The 21,340-nt window shown below is 57.6% G+C and overlaps 1 protein-coding gene across 1 annotated transcript in view; it reads right to left on the bottom strand.

The window, feature by feature from the left end:
* LAMC3 (laminin subunit gamma 3) overlaps positions 1-10,109 on the bottom strand; it is a 67,102-nt gene extending 56,993 nt beyond the window's left edge. Inside the window, exon 1 of the mRNA XM_047768714.1 lies at positions 9,701-10,109. Within this exon, the coding sequence (XP_047624670.1) occupies positions 9,701-10,073 (373 nt within the window). The 5' untranslated portion in view covers positions 10,074-10,109. The remainder of the gene's footprint in view (positions 1-9,700) is intronic.
* Positions 10,110-21,340: the final 11,231 nt, after the last annotated feature.

Below are 21,340 nucleotides of genomic sequence, written 5' to 3'. Positions count from 1 at the left end.
GGATCGTCAACCCACTGAGCAAGGGCAGGGACCGAACCCGCAACCTCATGGTTCGTTAACCACTGCGCCACGACGGGAACTCCCCATAAGATAATAAATTTTATGTCATGTGTATTTTACCACAACAAAAGAAAAACTGGGAAAGATGTATATATATTGGCCCCTTGGGAATGCAGTCTGGCGACACAGATGAAGAGCCATAAAAATATGGCCTTTGGTTAAAATTAAAAAAAAAAACAAAAGCAAAACAAAACAAAACAAAAACCCACTTCTAGAAATTCAAACAAGGAACAGAACCTAAATCAAGTAGTTCATCGAGGAGTTTTTTATAACGGGGAAAAAGTGGGACCCATGACGGTTCAGGACATTGCAGGCCATCAACCCACAGGCAGATTGAAACCACTGAAGCAGATGACAAGGAGTTTATACGGCAGGGGAAAGCTGCAGTCAAAACGCTGCATGAAAAGACATCCAATCCCACGTTTAGAGTCAGAGATGGGTTATTTATTTATTTATTTATTTTGCTTTTTAGGGCCGCACCCACAACATAGGGAGGTTCCCAGGCTAGGGGTCGAATCGGAGCTACAGCTGCCAGCCTACACCACAGCCACAGCATCTCGGGAGCCAAGCCGCATCTGAACCTACACCACAGCTCACGGCAATGCGAGATCCTTAACCCACTGAGCGAGACCAGGGATCGAACCCGAAAACCTCATGGATCCTAGTCACGTTCGTTAGGCGCTGAGCCATGCCGGGAACTCCAGAATCAGAGGTTATTAAAAACCCCCAAAGAACAGGCAGAAAAGAATGACGTCAAACACAGGCGCACGACGGTCCTCAGGGCAGAGGACTCAGTGATTTGCTTCCCTTTTCAGTTGTTCTGCATTTTCCCCATTTTTTTCTCACGAAGCTTGTTCTAATTGAAAAACTGGAGAAAACACAAATTAAAAAAAAAATAAAATAAAAAGCAACCGCCCTGCCAATGTTCTAAGATGTTTTTCAGAGTTATGTTGCAGCACAGCTTGGCTTTGTAACTCCAAGCCCCTTAAAAGAAAGCATGTGTCTCAACTGGATCCAGGATCTGAAGCGGCCGCTTCTGTTCAGAGCAGGCATGGGCCTCAGGACCAGGTGGAGACTCCCCCAGATGTGCGTTCACCGAAGGATGCTGTGTGGAGGCCGCGCGGGCCCACAGACTCCTCTGTAAACATCTAGCAGCCAGACATCTCGCAGGAGGGGAGTCTGGAGCCACTTAAAAGGTAGCTGGCAGCTAGAAGCGTGGTTGGAAAAAGGCAGTCACCGAGATTTCATGCAAAGGAGCAACAGCACACGCTAGGAAACATCTCGGCTTTTCCCTTTCCTCGCCAGGCCAGGAGGTGAGAAAAGACGCTGGAACATCACAGACGCGGCAGGGACTTTCTGTTACCGGAGTTAATTAGAAGGGGGAACAAAGCAACTTAATCCCTGCTTTGTGATGCAAAGGTTTCTGCCAAAGGCAACCTGAAGGGTGGGGGAGGAACTGGCCCTGAGAGCTTCTAAACAGCATAGGAATTAAATTAGCAGCCTCCACCCAGACCCTTGGAAACTCCAGCGGCTGATGAGGCTTCAAGGTGATTGTGACAGGTGTGTCCCCATCAGGAAATCAGGGCCAAAACCTCATCCCCAACTGTTAACTAGGGAGCAACACGGCTTGGGACCATCTCTCAGCCACCCGATATGCTGTTCCCCCCACACCTCACCTGGCAGGCTCCCATGCACCCCTGCTCATCCCAATGGTTTTGTTTGTTGTCTGTGCCTGCAGCAGACAAAAGATCCTAGGTCAGTGCCGTAGCAGGGACCCAAGCCACAGCAGTGACAACGCCAGGTCCTTAACCACTAGACCACCGGGGAGCTCCCCATCCCATTGGTCTCGTAGACTGACCACAGGCCCCAGCCTGAGCCCTGCATGGAACACCCTTCTCTCACCCTCCTGATGGCTACTCATCCTTGGATGTGGGTTAGGGTGCCTCACGGGTGCTCCCAGCTGTCCTCTTTACCCTGTTCTGTAAAGACCGGCCCATCTCTCCCTCTAGTCTGTGGCCATCTTGAGACAGGGGCTGTGAATCCTTAGAGCTGGGCACACAGTAGGTACTCAACAAATGCTTGCCTTCAAGGAGGTTATAATCCAGTGAGCAAATTGATACAGGTAGGCCCCAGAACAGGGCTAAGGCTCTGGTTCTGCAACTTGTGGCCCCTGAGAGTCTGTTTAACAACAGCTAACTTAGTGAGGACCTACTGTGTGCTGGGCACCTTGTTCAGTGGTCTGTGTATGCTGTACCTCAGATCGCCCCAAACACTTCCACCCGAGGCTCAGGCAGAAGAAAGGGACTCGCCCAGCCTTGGGCAGCTGAGTCTCTACTGGACTTTGGACTTGTCTGCCCCAAAGTCACTAAGCCCGATCCCCCTCCATTCAGGGCCCTGTGTGTACCCAGAGGGAAGAGGCTGCCCAGGAAGGGGGTGCCCGTGCCCATGCAGACCTCGGGTTGTTATTCAAAGCCAGCACCAGGAGCACATGTCCTCTCCAGCCAGCTGGGACATAAAGCCCATCAGGAATGACACCAGGGCAGTCATAAAACCAGGCCGGCCCACATCCGGCACTGACCCAGCAGAGCAAGCTCCCATCAAGGGGCTTATTTTGGGAAAATGGAAACAAAACAAAGCCCTTTAATTGGAGCCATCTGGGGAGCAGTGGCCTGGGGGTGGGACTGGAGGGGGAGCTGAGCTGGGAACGTGTGGGTAAGGCTGCCCTGCCCCCTGTGGGCATGAGAACCAGGTGTGAGAGCCGCTCCCAGGCTGCTGGGGCAGCACGGCAGGGCGCCCTGGCCCTAGCGTCTGGCCACCTGCTGTTCTCGCCTCCTCTCCCACTCTAGCTCTTGGCAGTATGGGGCTCCCTGAATCCATATGAGGACTTGGGGATCCCCAGGTCTACAATGCCATACATCATGAGGGCCCGGCTGAATCAGGGTGGGCCCATGACAATTCCTTCATCTTTGGGCCAAGAGTCTACCCCCAAGTACAGATCAAGACGGTCAAGCCTATGGTGGAGTTCCCGTGGGGCTCAGCAGGTTAAGGATCCAGTGTTGTCACTGGATCGGCTGGGGTTGCTGCTGTGGCTTGGGTTTGATCCCTGGCCCAGGAACTTCTGCATGCAGAGTTTTTTTTTTCCCCCCTCAGCAGAGCCAAAAAAAAAAAAAAAAAAGATTGTCAAGTTTACTGTCTAATGTGGGAGGGTGAATATATTTCATCTGATTATTACCTTGGGCTTTGTGTTAAGAAAGATTCTGAGGTCCAGTCTGAAGGGGGCCTTGACTGAAATGTACAAACTACAAGTTTGCAAAGGGAGGTGACAAGGTATTCAAGACCATCAACCTAAATCAGGGAAGAGGAGCTCCTGCTGTGGCACAATGGGATCGGCAGCATCTTGGGAGCGCTGGGATGCAGGTTCAATGCCTGGCCCAGCACAGTGGGTTAAGGATCCCATGTTGCCACAGCTTCAGCTTAATTCAAGGCAGTGGCTCAGATCTGATCCCTGGCCTGGGAACTCCAAATGCCGTGGGGGCAGCCAAGAAAAAAAAAAAAAATCAGGGAACAGATGAGCGGCAGATGAGAGGAAGACAAAGACCATTCCAGAGGTTATCCAGTGCTCTGGTGAATGCTAAAGGCAAAGGAAACACAGCTGTTTTGTTTTTTTTTAAGGGTCAAATCTGCAGCACAGGGAAGCTCCTGGGCTAGGGGTCCGATCTGAGCTGCAGCTACAGGCCTATGCCACAGCCAAGGCAACACCAGATCTGAGCTGAATCTGTGACCTACACTGCAGCCCTCAGCAACACCAGATCCTTAACCCATTGAGCAAAGCCAGGGATTGAACCCTCATCCTCCCAGGTCAGGTTCTTAACCCGCTGAGCCACAACGGGAACTCTGCAGCTGATTCCTGAGTGCATGGAGACACAGGGGGAGGAAGGATGGCTTTATTATTTTTCATTTTAAATACACATAACTTGGAATTCCTGTTGTGGCACAGTGTAAACAAATCTGACCAGCATCCATGAGGACGTAGGTTTGAGCCCTGGGCCTCACTCAGTGGGTTAAGGATCCAGCGCGGCCGTGAGCTGTGGTGCAGGTCCCAGACGTGGCCCGGACCCCACGTTGCTGTGGCTGGGGTGTAGGCCGGCAGCTGTAGCTCCGATTCAACCCCTAGCCTGGGAACTTCTATATGTTGGGGGTGCGGCCCTAAAAAGCAAAAATAAATAAATAAATTAAAAATACACATAACATAAGGTTTACCTCCTTAATCATTTTTAAGCTTATGGTTCGCCAGTATTAAGTACACGCACGCTGTTGCACAATCGTTGTCACGGTCCGTCTTCAGAATTTTTTCATCTTCCCCAAGTGAAATTCCATACCCATGAAACACTGACTTCCCATCCTGTCCTCCCCCAGCCCCTGGCAACCCCCATTCTACTTTCTGTCTCCATGACTTTGACTCTTTGGGGGACTCATCTAAGTGGCATCATACAGTGTTTGTCTTTCTGGGTCTGGCTTATGTCACGTCCTCGAGGTGCTTCCATGTTGTGGCAGGTGTCGGGATCTCCTTCCTTTTTGAGGCTGAAACGTATTCCACTGGGCAGCTTTGCCACCCACATCTTGCTTGTTTGTTCATCAGGGGACCCTGGGGTTGCTCCCACTCTTTGGTCAGCGTGAATAACGCTGCCATGAACACAGCTGACACGGCACCCTCCCTTTCGGACCCAAAGTCTGAGGCCCTTGCGCGACATCCCAGGGCGGACCTTCAGGAAGATGCTTGCATGACCGGGTCAAGGGCTCAGGTGTGCCACCGGGTTCAGGTGCAGGTGGAGCCCCAAACGTCCACCATGATCCCCACAGGCCAAGCCAGGGACATGTGACAGGGAGAGGACACCCTGGTGGCAGGGCTGGTGGGACATGAGAGAGAGCAGGGAAGGGAGGTGGATGAAGCAGCTGGAGCCTGGGGCGCAGAAGCAGGTCAGGCCCAGGAGGAAGGGTGGGGGCCACAGCCTAGGAGTTTGGGATGTGGCTGGAAGGCTTGGGAGTCCTTCATTCCTGCATTTACTTGTTCCTGAGGAGAAAATACAGCGTAGCTGTGATGTGCTTCACCGCTTCCCAAATCTGTGGTCGGGAACACAGTGACTCAGTCTCCCCATCTGCAAAATGGGCATTACAACAAGGCAGCTTAATGAGTAAATGCCTGCACACACTTACAACCGTTCCCCAGCTCGTGCCGGACTACATGCTCGCTGTTACTCCATTCATGCGCCCAACCCACAGCATCATTGTTGGGGGGTGCAGGGTGCGCTGCCCTGGGCGCTGGGGACAGCTGTGAAAACAGGCATTCCCTCTGCAGCTCGGAGCCAGTGACTGACACCAACAAACCAAAACCTCATGGTCATGGTCTAGACGGTGACCGGGGAAGGGCAAGGAGCAGCAAGAATATGCAGACGGGCTCTCTGCCCAATCCTGGGGCGGGGCTTCCTCAGGAGGTCCCCCCAAAGCCTAGCGGGCGGCAGACAGAGGCTTGTCCACTGTTCCATCCCCAGGGCTTGGTGCAGGGAGTGTCGCGGTGGGCAAGCAATGATTGTGTTTACGAACGGGACGCGGGTCTCCAGGAGAAAGAGAAAGTACACCAGGCAGATGCATCAGCAAAGGCAGACCCCTTGGCAGCCGTGGCGCATCTTCGGCCAGAGTGGGAGGCGAGGGACGGGGCGGCCTGGACGCCACCCGCATCCTTCCCGGGCTCTGGGATGTCCCACCCCTGCAACTGCTGGGTCCGTCCGGAGAAGCCCAGAGAAGGGGGTGGCGGCCAAGGCCGGCTGGGCCCAGGCCCGCGGGGGCTGCATCTGTGGCGGGGGCTAATCGGAGCCGCTACCTTGACCCCCGACCTGCCTGGGGCCCAGTGGTCCAGCCAGAACCCGCAGGGAGAAGGAAGGAAGGACTTGGCCTCACAGCACTGGCCTCGTCCAACGCAAACACGGCCGCCCACTCGACAGGAAGACGCGCCGGAGCCAAAGCTCAGGGGACCCAGCCGGCGTCAGGCGGCACAGGACGGCAGGTCCTCCTGACGTTGGGCTCCCACGGGGCCAGGCACCGTTGTCCTCCAGTCCCCTCTGCCCAGGCCATCAGGCCTGCGGGTCCAAGACCAGCCAGAGTGGCCTCCTGGCTCCTCTGTGCGGTCCCTGATCTGGAATGGCCCTCAGTCTTTTGTCACCTCCACCACCCTCAGCTCTCCGTGAGGTCCACACATCCTGTGTGTATCTCCTGAGCTTAAACCATGAGGAGCAGATACCGAAAGATGCACGGAGAGACCAGCCCTGACCTCGGGCAGCCCTGGGCCGGGACCTGAGGCTGGAGGCCAGGAGGCTGGAGACCACCCACTTTCCACATGCAAACGCCCCCTCCTTCGGGGCTCAGCACTCACTTGCCCAGGGACTTAAGGGTCCTCCCGGGAGAGTCCCAGGAATCCAAGAACGTGGACAAGCAGGAAGGGAGACTCCCCTGAGCCCAGCCCAAAGCCGAAGCTCAGACGACCCTAAGCTGGACACTTATCCCCAAGCACAGTGCACTGCAGGGTGGGTCCCAGGCTCTGCGGTGGGACCGCAGGCAACGGATTTCATTCTCAGAGCCCCAGTTTTCCCGGCCCCTAAAAGAGCAAACGGTGCTGGGATAGGATGCTGACTCAGTGGGGTTCTCAGCATGTGGTAAGAACCCCCGGAATAGTGTCTGTTACCCCCGATGACCGTCCATCCATCCTCCACGCCACCCCCACCCCCCCCCACCCCCCACCCCCCAGCTGCCACCGCCTCCAGACTCCCGCCCGCTTCCCAGGGCCTCAGTGGAGACCCCGCTGCTGCCTTTCATCCCAGACAGGAAGGCTCAGCTTAGCAACTGGGCTCAGGGATTTGGAACAGATGTCCGCGAGCTCGCGGGGGACTGGGAAAGTAGCGACCTCCATCCAGGGCTGACTGCCGTCCCCCCCACCCCCCCCACCCCCTCCAGGGGAGCCAGCCAGCCCCTCGGCTCAGGCTCACGCCCCGCTGCTCCTGCTCCTGCGGGTGAGGGGTCAAGGAGAGCGAGGATGGAGCCAGCAGAGGCAGCCTGAGGGCTCGGAAAGGATCCCGGGCCACCTGGTCTGACATGGTGCCTCCGCCGGAGATACCCTGATGCCCCAGAGCTCTTCTCCACGCAGCAGGGTGACGGCTGGGCGTGGAGAAAAGCGCAGCTGAGTGGAACCCCAAACGGGCTATGTCCGGAGCTGCTGGGGGTCCCAGCACCCCTCGTGTGTAAACGGGACCCAGGGTCAGGACGTCTTGCGGGAGCCAGCCCGGCGAAGGCTTCTCAGCCCATTCTGGAAGAGGCCACTCTGAGCAGAGTCACAGTGGTCCCGCACGAGGACCGGCCAGCTCCCTTTCGTGCTTGGACCTGCACAACGGCCCTGAAGGTGGCAGCTCCCGACCCATCTGATGGGGAGGAATCCAAGGCATGGCGGGGCATTTGCCCAGCGAGTGGCTGTGCTGGACCTGAGGGCAAAGCCCCGTTGTGTGTGTGTGTGTGTGTGTGTGTGTGTGTGTGAGAGAGAGAGAGAGAGAGAGGGAGAGGGAGTTTGTTGGAGGGAATGCATGTGGGTGTATGTGAATGTGTGTGTGTGAACGTGTGTGTGAGTGTGTAAACGTGTGAGAGAGAGGGAGTTTGTTGGAGGGAATGCATGTGGGCATATGTGAATGTGTGTGTGTAAACGTGTGTGTGAGTGTGTAAACGTGAGTGTGTATGAGAGAGAGGGAGTTTGTTGGAGGGAATGCGTGTGGGCATATGTGAATGTGTGTGTGTAAACGTGTGGGTGGGTGTGTACATGTGTGGGTGTGTGTGTGAGAGAGAGAGGGAATACGTGTGGGCATATGTGAATGTATGTGTGCGAGTGTGTGTGTGTAAACGTGTGAGTGTGAGGTCTGGGCTCTACACTCATAGTACCGGGTCTCTGAGCCTCACGTTCCCGGTTTACGGAAGGATGGAACCCTCCGAGCAGTGCGGCCACACGGCTGCAGCACAAGGCCGGGCACACATGGAGTGTCAGTGGGGAGCCCCGAGAGTCCAAACACGCAGCCGCACCCCGCCCCTCCCGCCTCTGTGCCTGGCCCGCGCCCCTTGCCTGCCCCGGGTTCCACCCACACAAGCAACACATCAGCGGAACACGCTGTCTCCCCAGAGCCCCCACCCTGTCCCACATTCCTTCTCCTGTGGCCTTGGGGTCCTGCCAGGCCAGTGCAGCCAACTCCCCCAGCCTCTCTCCCCCCACCGACTTCCTGTCACCCGCCCGCCCGCCCCGCCTAGAGACCTACAAGCCCCACCTCGTGGGCCTGACCTTGAGGTGGCCGTCAGCTCACTGAGAAGGCTCAGTGTCCCCTCCACCTCTCCTCAGTGGCATTTCCAGCCTTCCCCAAGGCACTGTCACCCAAGGCTAGGAAGAGTTAACTTCACTCATGGGTGGAACTCATGTCCAGCAGTTTGTGCTCTGCTCTTGGATGTACATGGATGTCAAGATGGTTGAGCAGCTGTGTGTCTTTGGGCAGAAGACTTAACCTCTCTGAGCCTCAATGTTCTCATCTGAAAAAAAGGGCTACAGTCCCATAATTCCGTATCCAAACCATTTGGCTCCAGATAGAGTTGGGAATGCAGAACTTTTCAGGGTTCAGAGAGACGGTGCGGTCCTTATACGTGGATTGTAGTAACACCCCCAGCCGGGTCTGGGGCCCACAGCCATGTTCAAAGAACATTTGGGTAACAAGATGCATGACTCTTCTCTCCACCATCAACAAGATCCATAAATAGCCTCAGGTCAGGTTTTGCAGCCAAAATGAGTTATAAAAATAAGTTTTCTAAGCTTTGGGAGATTTGAACCCACAGATAAGGGCGAATGGAAGGGTGGCAAACACCCCCCCTCCCTGAAAGGGTTTGGAGGCTGGAAGAGTTAAGATGCCTCGCTCAGGGCTTGGCACCTGTGGGGGCCCAAGGAGGAGCTGGATTGGGCTGGACTTTGTCAGATGGGGGAGGGGTATGCCCGGTCCTGCCATGGGGGACCAGCCCCCCCGCCCAGGGGCCCATACCTTGGTATGGGGTTGGATAAAGGGAGGGCTGGGCACAGCAGAGAGGCCATGCCATCTGGTCCAGTCGCCCAAGAGTGGGATAAATCCTGGCTCCTGCTCTGACGGCTACCCCTTTCCGGTGATGGACACGGTGGCTCTAGAACATTCCCAGGGACTGCACACACACTCGGGTGTTCACCAAAACCCCGAAGTCAACCAGGTGGGCCAAGATCAGGAGCCGCTGCCGCAGAGAGCAGACCCGGTCGGCCCCTGCTGCCGTTCCCCACAACAGCTCTGGTCTAGGATGGGCCACTGTCACAGGGCGCTGTCCTCCCGCCCAGGACCTCTGCTATGTAAAGGCCTCCCAGCAGGCTCCTCACCCCGCCCAGCCCAAGGGACACTTTTCCGTCTACGCGGGCAGTTCCCCGAGGCTGCCCCCACATTGGTCCTGCAGCTAAGCCAGGACGCACAGGAGCTGCGGTTCCTTGCCTCTAGTCGCCGCGCTGGTGGGGACAGGGGAGGCGTCGGGGGTGGTGCCCGAAGCCGGCGCTTACCCAGGCGAAGGGTTATGTTGACCGAGGTGGGGTACTGTACCCCGAAGGCCATGGACGGGCTCTGCCACCAGGTGCTGTCGTCCTGGCTGTGGAAGTCGGTGAGGTAGGAGGCGTTGTGGTGGCGCTCGGGGTCGGCGGCATCGCAGCGCTGGCACTGCGCCCCCGCGCCCTGGGCGCCCACGTGCGGGCAGAAGTCCTCGGGCGGGTGGCCGCACGTGTGCGAGGCTTCGGCGAGCCGGCCGAACGCCGCGTTCTCGAACACGGGCAGGCAGCGCTGCGGGCGCCCCGCGCCGTCGTAACACGCGCCCATGCCCGCGCCGGCCGCCCGCGGCGCCAGGAGCGCCAGGCCCAGCAGGAGCGCGGCCGCAGCCATGGTCAAGGGCACCGACGCCCCTACGCCCAGCTCCGCGCGCCCGCCGGGTCTCCGGCTCCAGCGCGGGTGGGCGCGGACGGCGCGGACAGCGCAGAGCCCCAGGACATGCCTCCCCTGGGGGCGGGACCCTCGGCGGGAGGGAGGGGCCGACGACAGACACGCCCCCCAGCTCTCCGGCCGCCCCGTCCCTGGGCGCTCGCCCCACCTGGTGGACGTGCCCGGGAATGCCCGGCTCGGGACTCCGACCCGGCTGCGTTGAGCTGGCGCCTCTGGGGGACCCTGGCTCTTGGAGGCCCAGGGTCCTCATCTGTAGAGCGGAAGTGCTGATGATGCAGGTTCAGTACCGCGGTTGTGAAGTTTCAGTGGCTGCTCACTACATGGCAACTCTTCACTAGTTGGGGCCATCAACTGGTGCAGGGGACATCAGGGTGTCTCCCTGGTCTCTCCCGCTGCACGTCTTCCAGCAATAAAGTCACCTTAGGCAAGTTCCTAGGATAGTTCCTTGTGTTTCCTTTAACTCTGAAAGTAGCTTCTGCTGCTGGCTTTGCTCTCAAAGCAGGGATGCTAACCCGATGATTTGTGACCAAGGATATCTGGGCTTCTCACAACCTCACCTCAGAAAGACATCTTCCTTCTCCCCAACCGGGGGAGTTGCTTCCCCCTTATACTCTCCATTCGTTCAAATTAACAAATCAAAGGAGAAGGCCATTGGCTCCTATCAGTAGATGCTACAGAAAACACGTGATAAAACTTAGCAGCCCTTCCCAGAAAAACTGTAGGGAAAATAGCAATAAACTCCCTAAACACTCTGAGAACTATTTTTCAGCTGCAGCCTTTGCAGCTAGCTTGACACTGGGAAGGTAGAAATGGCCAGAGGTCATTCTGGTGATATTTTTTTCTGGTGGTCACAGAGGGGGAAGCTTTCTGCAGCAGGGTGCTTCCTATTCTCCAGGGGTGTGGGGGTGGGGGTGGCAGCAGCAGGGACATCCCGTCTCCTATGTCTGCCCTCTGGACTGCAGTGACAAGATGAGCTCCCAGAGCCTCCGGTGGTGGCAGCATCCCCGGTGGGTCAGTTCTTCAGTGGCCTAGATGGCAGCACTTCAGGGTCCTTCCTCCATCCCCAGAGCATTTACTTCCCTGCACTCAACCCCTCCTATTGGAAACACCTGAGCACGTGCCAAGTGCTCAGGCCAGAACCCAGCACGGCCGGGGTGCAGAGGGTGGGCAGTAAACTGCTGTTGCTGCATCGAAGACAAGATTCTGTCCTCTGTGAGCCCTCAGTCTGGTTGGAGAGGCAGAAAGGGCGCTGAGAAACAGTATGATGACATTCAAGTCTTCTTCTTGCCTCTTTTTCTTTTCTTTTCTTTTCTTTTCTTAAAGGGCTGCACCCATGGCACATGGAAGTTTCCAGGCTAGGGGTCGAATCAGAGCTGCAGCTGTCAGCCTACGCCACAGCCACAGAAACACAAGATCCGAGCCGCGTCTGCAACCTACACCACAGCTCACGGCAAGGCCGGATCACCGACCCACTGAGCCAGGCCAGGGATCTAACCCACATCCTCATGGATACTAGTCAGATTCGTAACCCACTGAGCCATGACAGGGACTCCTTCTCGCCTCTTTTCTAAGACTGGGTTGTGATCATGTGGGGTCTTTTGTCATTTGTTCTTCAGCAGACATGTATGGTTGCCCACTAGATACTCTGCACTGTGCTGAGTATCTAGTGGGCAGAGATGAGTTAGACACCCTGGCCCACCCTCTAGTGAGACAGGGCACCATGTACATTGATGAACAGGCCTATTGGCAGATGTAACAGAAGGCAGTGCATGGGGGGTTGGGGTGTAGGGAGAGTGGAGTTGCTAGTTTTTTTTTTTTTTTTTTTTGGCCGCCCCGAGTCATATGGAGTTCCCAGGCCAGGGATCAGATCGGAGTCACCACTGTGACTTAAGCCATGGCTGCGGCTATGCCAGATCCTTAACCCACTGTGCCGGGCCAGGGATCGAGCCTGTGTCCCAGCACACCCAAGACACCACCAATCCTGTCGTGCCACTGCAGGAACTCCTGGAGTGGCTAGTTCTGCCTGGAGTTGGAGGGTGCTTCACAGAAGAGGTGATAAATAAACTGAGTCATAAAGAATAAGTAGAGGGAAGGGCATCTCGGGCAGGAGACACAGCACGTGCAAAGGCTCCGAACAGGCAGGGCAAGCCTGTCATGCGTTTGCAGCTCTGGGTAGGGAGTTGGTCTTATCGGGTGAGGCTGGAGCAGGGTGCAGAGGCAGATGATACGGGGGCTGGGCGCCGTGGCGATAAGCTGGGGCCTCGGCGATGACCTGTGGCTGTTGAGAGTTGTGAGTTCATGGGAGGCAGGGACCTCCTGCGTTGACGGCAGCTCCGGAAATATTTGGGCTTTGCCATGGCTGTCAAAAGTTGATCCCACAGGGCCAGGGCCAGAGATGATGTCTCCTTCAAGAGGCACTATCTGGGTGCTTGCTGACCTTGACCTGGCAGTGGCCCTCAAGGAGACTGTCAAGGCTTCGCTGTCAACCTCAGCCCGAGTCTGCAAGAGGTCCCCTCCCAGGCTCCCCATGCAGGCTGCATTCCCAGTTTCTCCTCCCCGCCCTCCACCTCCAGCTGTTCCTGTTCACCCAGATCCACCACTAGGTGGCGACATTGGCCACATTACAGGAATGGCTCCTTTCGCCCCCTGGCGACCAAGGACACCACTGTTGTCTCTGCCCAGTTGGTGGACCCCGGGGGAGAACAAACTCATTGGGCCCAAGTTATACAAATGGGGAAACTGAGGCCCAGAGAGGGGAAGTGGCTTGCTGAGGACAGTCCCACAGGTCTCTCCCCTCCCCGTGGTCAGCTCTTCCCAGGATGGGAGTCAGGCAGGGCTGGGATCCACAGATGCCAGGAAGCCAAGTGCCAGGAAGCCCCCTAGGAATGAGGGTGTCTATGCACCCACAAATCTCAGGCTATCTCCCCAAATCTGAATGATAAAGGGAAAATAAGCCCTTCTGTAATTGCAGGAAGTGAGCCAGGAGAAAAGTGGAAGTCACCATTCAGGGCACAAGATGCATGCTGCCCACCCTCCATCAAGAGGAGAGCTCTGAGGGGAGTTCCCACTGTGGCTCCCACTGTGGTAATGAACCTGATTAGTATCCACAAGGATGCAGGTTCAATTTCTGGCCTGGCTCAGTGCGTTAAGTATCCAGGTGTTGGAGTTCCCGTCGTGGCGCAGCGGTTAACAAATCCGACTGGGAACCATGAGGTTGCGGGTTCGATCCCTGCCCCTGCTCAGTGAGTTAACGATCCGGCGTTGCCGTGAGCTGTGGTGTAGGTTGCAGACGCGGCTCGGATCCCGCGTTGCTGTGGCTCTGGTGTAGGCCAGCGGCTACAGCTCCGATTAGACCCCTAGCCTGGGAATCTCCATATGCCGCGGGAGCGGCCCAAGAAATAGCAAAAAGACAAAAAAAAAAAAAAAAAGGGATCCAGGTGTTGCCATGAGTTGTGGTGTAGGTAGCAGATGAGGCTCGGATCCTGTGGCTCAGATCCCATGTTGCTGTGGTTGTGGTATAGGCTGGCAGCTGCAGCTCCAATTTGACCTCTAGCCTGGGAACTTCCATATGCTGCTGGTGAGGGCCTAAAAAGAAAAGAAAAAAAGAGAGAAAGCTCTGAGGAGTTCCCTTGTGGTACAGTGGATTAAGGATCCAGTGTTGTCGCTGCAGCAGCTTGGGTCACTGCTCTGGCACAGGTTCAGTCTCTGGCCTGGGAATTACCACATGCCGTGGGTATGGCCAAAAAAAAGGTGGGGGGGGAGAGAGAAGGCATCTAAGTGTTACCTTGAGTCAGGACCCACTGCGATGCCAGCAAAGTCATCTCTGCTCTGCAGCCTGGGCCCCCCTCTGCACACACAGGGCTGGAAACCCAGGTCTATGCGCAGCCACGGAAGCCACAGGCCACATGGCTTTGGTTTCCTTGGTTTCCCCGCAGCCTGGAACTTTGTTCTGACCCTCAACCGCGCAATCCGCCTATTGTCCTAGTTGGGGGGGGGGTGGAATCTGGGCAGGCGGCAGGAAGGCGCTGTGGGAGGAGGGGCTGGTGTCCGCGTGTGGCTCATGGGGGGTGTGCCTAACCTGGGGACCTGGGGAGTCCCTGCTTGGAGCTACAAGCAAAGGTGGGCCACGCAGCCCACCTACCAAGGGTTAAAACCTTCCAGGCAAAGAGAGGAGGGAGAAAAGCCCTGTTCTGATTTGCTTAATGAATGTTAATTAAGAAGACGGAAGAGAGCAGATTCCTTCAGGACAGAGATGAAAGGCCTGTTAATTAAATCTTGGGAGATGGGGCCAGGACCCTGCTGGTCCCACCTGACAGCGCCACAGCCTTGTTGGAGCTCAGAGTTGGGGGCACCAGGGCAGGGGGAGAGCGGCCTTGACCCCTACCTAGACTTGGGGCCCCGGTTTTGGATGCTTGGGGAGGTGCCAGCACTGGCCCAGACTCCTTGTGGTACCTCCGGTGGGCCCTGTCCCTCTGGGTCACCTCGTTGTCCCCACTGGGTGGTCTGGGTGATTTCCCAGGACGCCCTCCCTGTCTGATTCCAAGGCTCTGTAAGTCAGTGCTCTCTCTCTATCTGCATGGCTGGGCCTCCGTCTTCCTTTCTGTCAAGTGGGCAGGCTTCACCTGCTCAGCGGACAGGCAGGAAGTCAGAACTGGGGGTCTTCCCAGGCTGCACCAGCGCCCAGGACCCCGCTGCCAGGTCCAAGCCCATCTGTTGGCATTGTGATCGCCCTTTGCACCTCTCAGCGACCTCCCCGCACCTCTGAGCAAGGACAAGGTGACCAGCACGGAGGTTCCCTGGGGGCCAGGACTGGGCTGAGGGCATCACCTGCAGGAAAGTACAGACAGCGAAGCCCAGCCGGAGCAGTCGCTTGCCCAAGATCACATCCTGCTGATCCGCATCAGAGCTTGGACTCCTGACCCCAGAGCCCGTGCGCTTTTCCTCCTTGCTCCCATGTCATGGCATTCATTCATTTCTTTAGGGAGCACCTGTGCTGGGCACTGGGGTTGCCATGATGCAAGTGAGCGTAGTCCGTGACCTCATGCAGTTTCCTAGAGAATTAGGGAGACATTCACCTAGGAAACAAATTGATGAATTGGGGGGTGAGACATCATGGTAAGCGCCACAGAGGAACTAGATGAGGGCCCCCGATGAGGGGGTGAGTTTAGCTTGAGCAATCAGGGGAGACTTCTTGGAGGAGGTAGCAGTGCAGAAGAGGAGACCTGAAAGATGAGACGGAGGGCGGGGTGGAGAGGGAGGGCTCACGCTGATGGGAGCTGACAGGGGGCGCCTCAGCTGTCACCCTTAGAGAGAGTCTTCTTCCTGGTGTTCACAGGTTCAGACAGGCCGAGGGACGTGGTTGGCTTCAGGACATGCCCTTAGAGCAGCAACTGTCTCAACCCCTCTGTGTCCCCAGCCCAAGGAGTGCCTAGCCTGGGGCTGAGTCAGGGGGCCCAGATGGATAAATGCTGACGCCCCTTCTGGATGGCACAGGGGCCAGAGGCTGCGCTGCAGAGGAGGTAACAGTAGCTATCCTCTCATCATTTCCTCGCTGGACAGACTTTCACTGAGTCCACATGATGCCAGACCCTGAGCTGGGCACAGGGGACAGAGGGATGAGCTGGTGAAACTGTCCTTGCATTTGGGGAGCCCAGATAACAGACTGGTGAATATAACACAGAGTGATCAGAGTAAGCCCTGGGGAAGTGAGAATAAAGGGAAGGTGCCTACTCCAGTCTGGAGAAGTCAGGGAAGGCTTCTTGGAGGAGGTGGTATCTCAACGAAGACCTAGAGGGGAGGAGATAGCCAGAAAACGGGATAGAAAGGAGCTTTCTGGGAGAGGGAACAGTATGTGCAAGGCTCAGAGACAAAGCTGAAGAATTAAGGGAGCCCAGGGTGACCGGAGATGGGATTTGGGGAGAAGTGGGCCAGGGGTGGCAGGGAGGGTAAGCCGGTGGGGTGGGCAAGGGCCAGAAGACGCCGGCTCTGCATGTCCAGCTGAAAAGCTCCCAGGGAGCTGCTGGAGCCATTGGAAGATTTTTAGCAGAGGGGAGACCAGAGCAGGTTTGGTTTTGCAAAGTCCTCCGGCTGCTGCAGGGATGTGGGCAGCGGGGCTGGTGTGGAAGCAGAACTGGGCTGGATGCTCCTGCAGAGCCTGGAAGAGGGGTGGTGGCCTGGATGGGGAACAGGGAATGGGCAACACTTGCTGTGTTGCACAGGGAAACCGCCAGCTGGGCTGGGAATTGGAGGGGGAAGATGAGGGTGGCGTCCTAGTCTCTGGCTGGGTCACCTGGCTGGGGATGAGGTCCTGAAACAGGGGCACAGACCTAAGGCAGGTGTAGAGGTCAATTTCAAGCACCAGAATGGTGCAGCTCAGAGGTCATTCATGAGATGTGTCCAAGAGGCGAGGCTCCTCTCCTGGCTTGGCCCCTCGCTCACTGTGTGTTCTTGGGCGAGTCCCTTGCCCTCTCTGGGCCTCAGAATTCCCTGCTTGATGGAGGAAGGCATAGGATGACCTCAGCAGTCTGTCTCAGGCACCCTCCCTCCTCCAACCTCTCCCAAGGGTCCAGGCTGCCCCCTCCCCAGTGAGAGGCTCCAGCCCAGGACCCAGCCCCTGGCCCCTCCCACTTCCTCTGGATGCTTGGGGAACTAGACACCCCCCACGGAAACCCCACAGCCAGGTCCACACAGATGTGGCTCTGCTGTGCCAGATACTGCCCACCCCCATCCAGAGTGACCCACACACAGGCCCGGCCAGGCCGTGGAACCCCCCCTGTGGGTAGATGACACACCCCAGCGGTTTTCTTGTTGGTCTGCTCCACCCCCAGCCCGGAGACTAGGGACCCCTGGAGGGTAGGCGGGAGGGATGAGAATCCCCCTCTCGGTGGGCAGCAGAGTGGGTGCTTGCAAAATGCCTAGTGAAGGAGCGAAGGGTGATGAGTGATAAATGGATAGTAAGTGAATGAAAAGTAAATAGTGAATGAGTGCATCTGAATGAGTGTATTAATAAATGAATGGGAGTTCCCATCGTGGTTAACGAATCCGACCAGGAACCATGAGGTGGCGGGTTCAATCTCTGGCCTCGCTCGGTGGGTGAAGGATCCAGCGTTGCCGTGAGCTGTGCTGCAGGTCGCAGACGTGGCTCGGATCTGGCGTTGCTGTGGCTCTGACATAGGCTGGCGGCTACAGCTCCAAGTAGACCCTTAGCCTGGGAACCTCCATATGCCACGGGTGAGGCTCTAGAAAATACAAAAAAGAAAAAAGAATGAACGAATAGTGAACGAACGGATGTAAGTGTGAGAATGAAGATGATGGTGATGGTGATGGTGGTGATGATGGGGGGTGATGGTGGTGATGGGGGTGATTACGGTGGTGGTGGTGTTGGTGGTGGTGGTGGTGGTGGTGACGGTGGTGACGGTGGTGACGGTGGTGGTGGTGGTGTTGGTGGTGGTGGTGACGGTGGTGGTGACAGTGGTGACGGTGGTGGTGGCAGTGGTGGTGGTGATAGCGGTGGTGGTGGTGGTGGTGGTGATGGTGGTGACGGTGGTGGTGGTGGTGGTGACAGCGGTAGTGGTGACAGCGGTGACGGTGGTGGTGATGGTGGTGGTGGTGGTGGTGGTGACGGTGGTGGTGACGGTGGTGGTGACTGTGGAGATGGTGGTGGTGGTGACAGTGGTGGTGACAGTGGTGACAGCGGTGGTGGTGGTGACGGTGGTGGTGATGGTGATGATGGTGGTGGTGACGGTGGTGGTGATGGTGGTGGTGGTGGTGGTGGTGACGGTGGTGACAGCGGTGGCGGTGGTGGTGACAGCGGTGGTGGTGGTGGTGGTGATGGTGGTGGTGGTGGTGGTGGTGACGGTGGTGGTGGTGGTGACGGTGGTGGTGGCGGTGGTGATGGTGGTGGTGGCGGTGGTGATCATGATGGGGTGGTGGTGGTGGTGGTGATGAATGAACGTGTGCATGAGGGAAGTGAGTTCGGGGGCCCTCACCCTCCCAGCAGAAGGCACCACCTGATGGTCCCCTCCCCGTTTCTCCCTCTGCACCTGCCACCCTTTCCCTTGGGCCACTCAACTCCAGCCGCATGGACCTCCCTCCCAAACACAGAGTACATCCCCACCTCAGGGCTGCAGCACACGCTGTTCCTTATGCCTGGAGCACTGTTCCCGCAGATTTCTGTCCCTCTTTGTCCCCATGTGGCGAGTCCAGCCCAGATCTTCCTCGACCTTGCCCTGTGCCCGTCCCTCTGCATCAGGCGTTGTTTCCCCCCTCCCACCACCCCACCTGACATATTGGGACTTTCTTGTTTGTGGTCTGTCTCCCCCATCAGACTGGGGGCTCCCTGAGGGCGAGGGGGGGGGCGGGCGCTGTGCTGCCCACTCTCTCTGCCCAGCAGGGACACTTGTGGGATGAAGCCACAGGACACAAAGCAGCAGAAGAGGTCGCGGAGTCTCCTGCAGAGTGACCAGCTCCATGGAGACAGCGGTCCTCGCCCCCAGTCCCCACTGCAGAGAAGCTGCCCATAAACAGTCATTTCATTTCTGAGCTCTTTCTGCTGAAGACAAGGAAACAGCAATGATAAGTCAGCAGCAGAACCCAGCAAGAGGAGGGAGGCGCGGCTAAGCCTTGGCTGGGTTCTTTTTTTTTTTTTTTGCTTTTTGCTTTTTAGGGCTGCACCGTGGCATGTGGAAGTTCCCAGCTAGGGGTCGATCCGACCTGCAGCTGCTGGCCTACACCACAGCCACAGCAACACGGGATCCAAGCAGCCTCTGCAACCTACACCACAGCTCACAGCAACGCCAGCTCTTTGACCCACTGAGTGAAGCCAGGAATCCATCCTGCAACCTCATGGATCCTAGCCGGGTTCGTTACCACTGAGCCACGACAGGAACTCTCAGCTGCCCTAGGGATTCCTAATCAGTGCCGAGAGCACTGCTGAGACCAGGATGGGACCCCCCAAGACTGAACTGGGCCCCTGTCTGTCCCCAGGGCCTGGCATGCACCTGCAGGATCTGGGGAAAGGCGGCCTCTGAGGCCTCAGCTCCTAAGACCCCAGAACTTCTGGATCATCGGCCAGCACCTTCCAGACCCTTGGTGATGGTGGGTCCCCTTGTGACCCCAGAACCTTGGCACCTGCCAGTCCCACTGCCTGAAGTGCTCCTCTGCCTCTTCTCACCCACCTGACTCCTGCTCCTTTTCTAGGCCTCAGGATAATGTCACCTCCTCCGGAAGCCCTCCCTGATGGCCCATACTTCCAACACCCGTTATTATTCCACGTTCCTCCTCTTTCCCTTCAGGCTGGCAGTCCCAGAGGACAGGAACCCTGTGGCTTCCTGCTCTGTCCCTGCTGGACACACCAGCAGGGTGTACCCTAGGGGTCCATACGTAGTGGGGGGTGAGTGGGGGAGAGTATGAAAGCAGACCAGAGGGAGGGAGGAGGGGAGGGAGCGAGAATTCTGGCAGCGAGGCCCAGGATTCCGTTGGGCTCTTATTTGGGCAGGGGCATCCTTTTAAAGGAGGGAATGAAGGCCAACAGCAGGGAGGAAGCTTGGAAGCCCAGGACCCATGACTGGGAAGAGACTTACAAGTGGACCCTGCCCTTCACGTGGCTTTATTTTGAAAACGTGAACTTTTACAAGTGTCAGGGGGAGGCGGGACTCTGGGTCTGGGACCACGGAGCCATCAGCCTTCTCAGTGCCTCCTTAATGGGGCTCTGCCTGGACTGTGGGAAATTTATGCCGCCCACTGGGGCTGATCCGAGGCCAAGGCTGCAGCAGGAGCATCTAGACAATAAAACCATAAGGCTGCAAAACTGGTGCCTCCCGCAGAGGGCAGGGACTGAAGGGGGGCACCTAGGGGATGGGAGTGGGCAGAGTAAGCCCCCATGTGTGGTGGTAGCAATGGGGCCTCCTCGGCGGCATCCTAGGATGGGAACCCCCCAGCCTCCCGGCCTTGAGCCGGGCCCTGTCCCTGCTCCTGCCACCGGTCATCCGGGTTCCTCCTCACAGGGTCCTACTAGGGAGGGCGTATGGGCCCATGCTTCAGATGGGGAGACTGAGGCTCAGAGAAGCAAAGGGACCCACCCAAAGTTACACGGCTGGGAGGGGCCAGCGGGGTTTGAACTCAGTTCTCTCGGATTCCCTTAGCAGCCTCCTTGCCTCCCGCAACGTCTCCTGATTTCCAGGACATGTAGGATGGCCCACAGCATTCACGTCAGGTTGGAACTCCGCCACGGGGCTCCCCCACACGCTGCTCCCGCCGCTGGAACACCCTCCCCAGACTGTGGGGGATTGTCTGCCCCCAACTCCCCGCAGGGGGATCTCTCTCTTCGGTGGAACTCCTCGCCCATCGCCTGCCCCGCACGGCTCTCAGGGGTGTGCTCGAGCTGTCGGGCTTCCATCGGATGCGTGTGCGTGTGTGGGTGCGTGCATGAGGCGTGTGTTTTGAGTGTGCGGTGTGTCTGTGATCAACGTGGTGTACGTGCATGTGTATGTAGTATGTGCTTGTGTGTATGTGCGTGTGTGATGTGTGTGTGGCGGGGGGCAGAACCTGGGCTGGACATGGGCACACTGTCTGAAGGCCGTGGAGCCCGGAGACACGTGGGTGCAGCAGGCAGGCTCCATGGAGCTGGAGGAGGAAGAGTGACTGGAACATTGAGGAGATGGGGGAGGGAAGGGCGGGGACGGGGAGGGATGCCCCTGTGGCTCCTGTGGCCCCTGGAGCCTGAAGGTGGCTTCAGGGTTGTCACAGGCCCCGAAGCCAGGCTCAGATCCTCCTCTGGGATGGAGAGGGCAGTGGGGGCCTGAGGCCCGAGGCTGGCCTCTGGAGGACCGTCCCTGAGGGGCCCAGGGAGGGGCGCTGTAGGCTTTTCAAATTGTGGGGTGCAGGAGTCTACATGAGATGGGGGGCCCAGAGTGGCTACAGAGGGCAGCCTCAAAGCCACCCCAGGGCTTTCCCACTGTGTCCTCAGCAAGGGGCAGGGACTCCAGCCACGGAGCCCTTCTGACCCCCCCAGAACAGGGCCTCCCTGAGGGCAGGGCTGACGACTGCCTGTTCCCAAGGCCCCTCGCTGGGTGAGTGCCCAGCCAGTGTGTGTGCGGAGTGAATGCCCAGCCCTGCGCCCCAAGAGCGTGTGCAGGGCCTCCCCCTTCTTCAGAGAAGCCCCGGGATAAAGGCTGGAGGTGACGAGATGGGGCAGGGTGGCTTATCCAGGT

The sequence above is a fragment of the Phacochoerus africanus genome, chromosome 2, assembly GCF_016906955.1.
Source record: "Phacochoerus africanus isolate WHEZ1 chromosome 2, ROS_Pafr_v1, whole genome shotgun sequence".
Taxonomy (NCBI): domain Eukaryota; kingdom Metazoa; phylum Chordata; class Mammalia; order Artiodactyla; family Suidae; genus Phacochoerus; species Phacochoerus africanus.
Note: the sequence above shows the minus strand (reverse complement) of the source record. Positions and strands in the feature narration are given on the sequence as shown.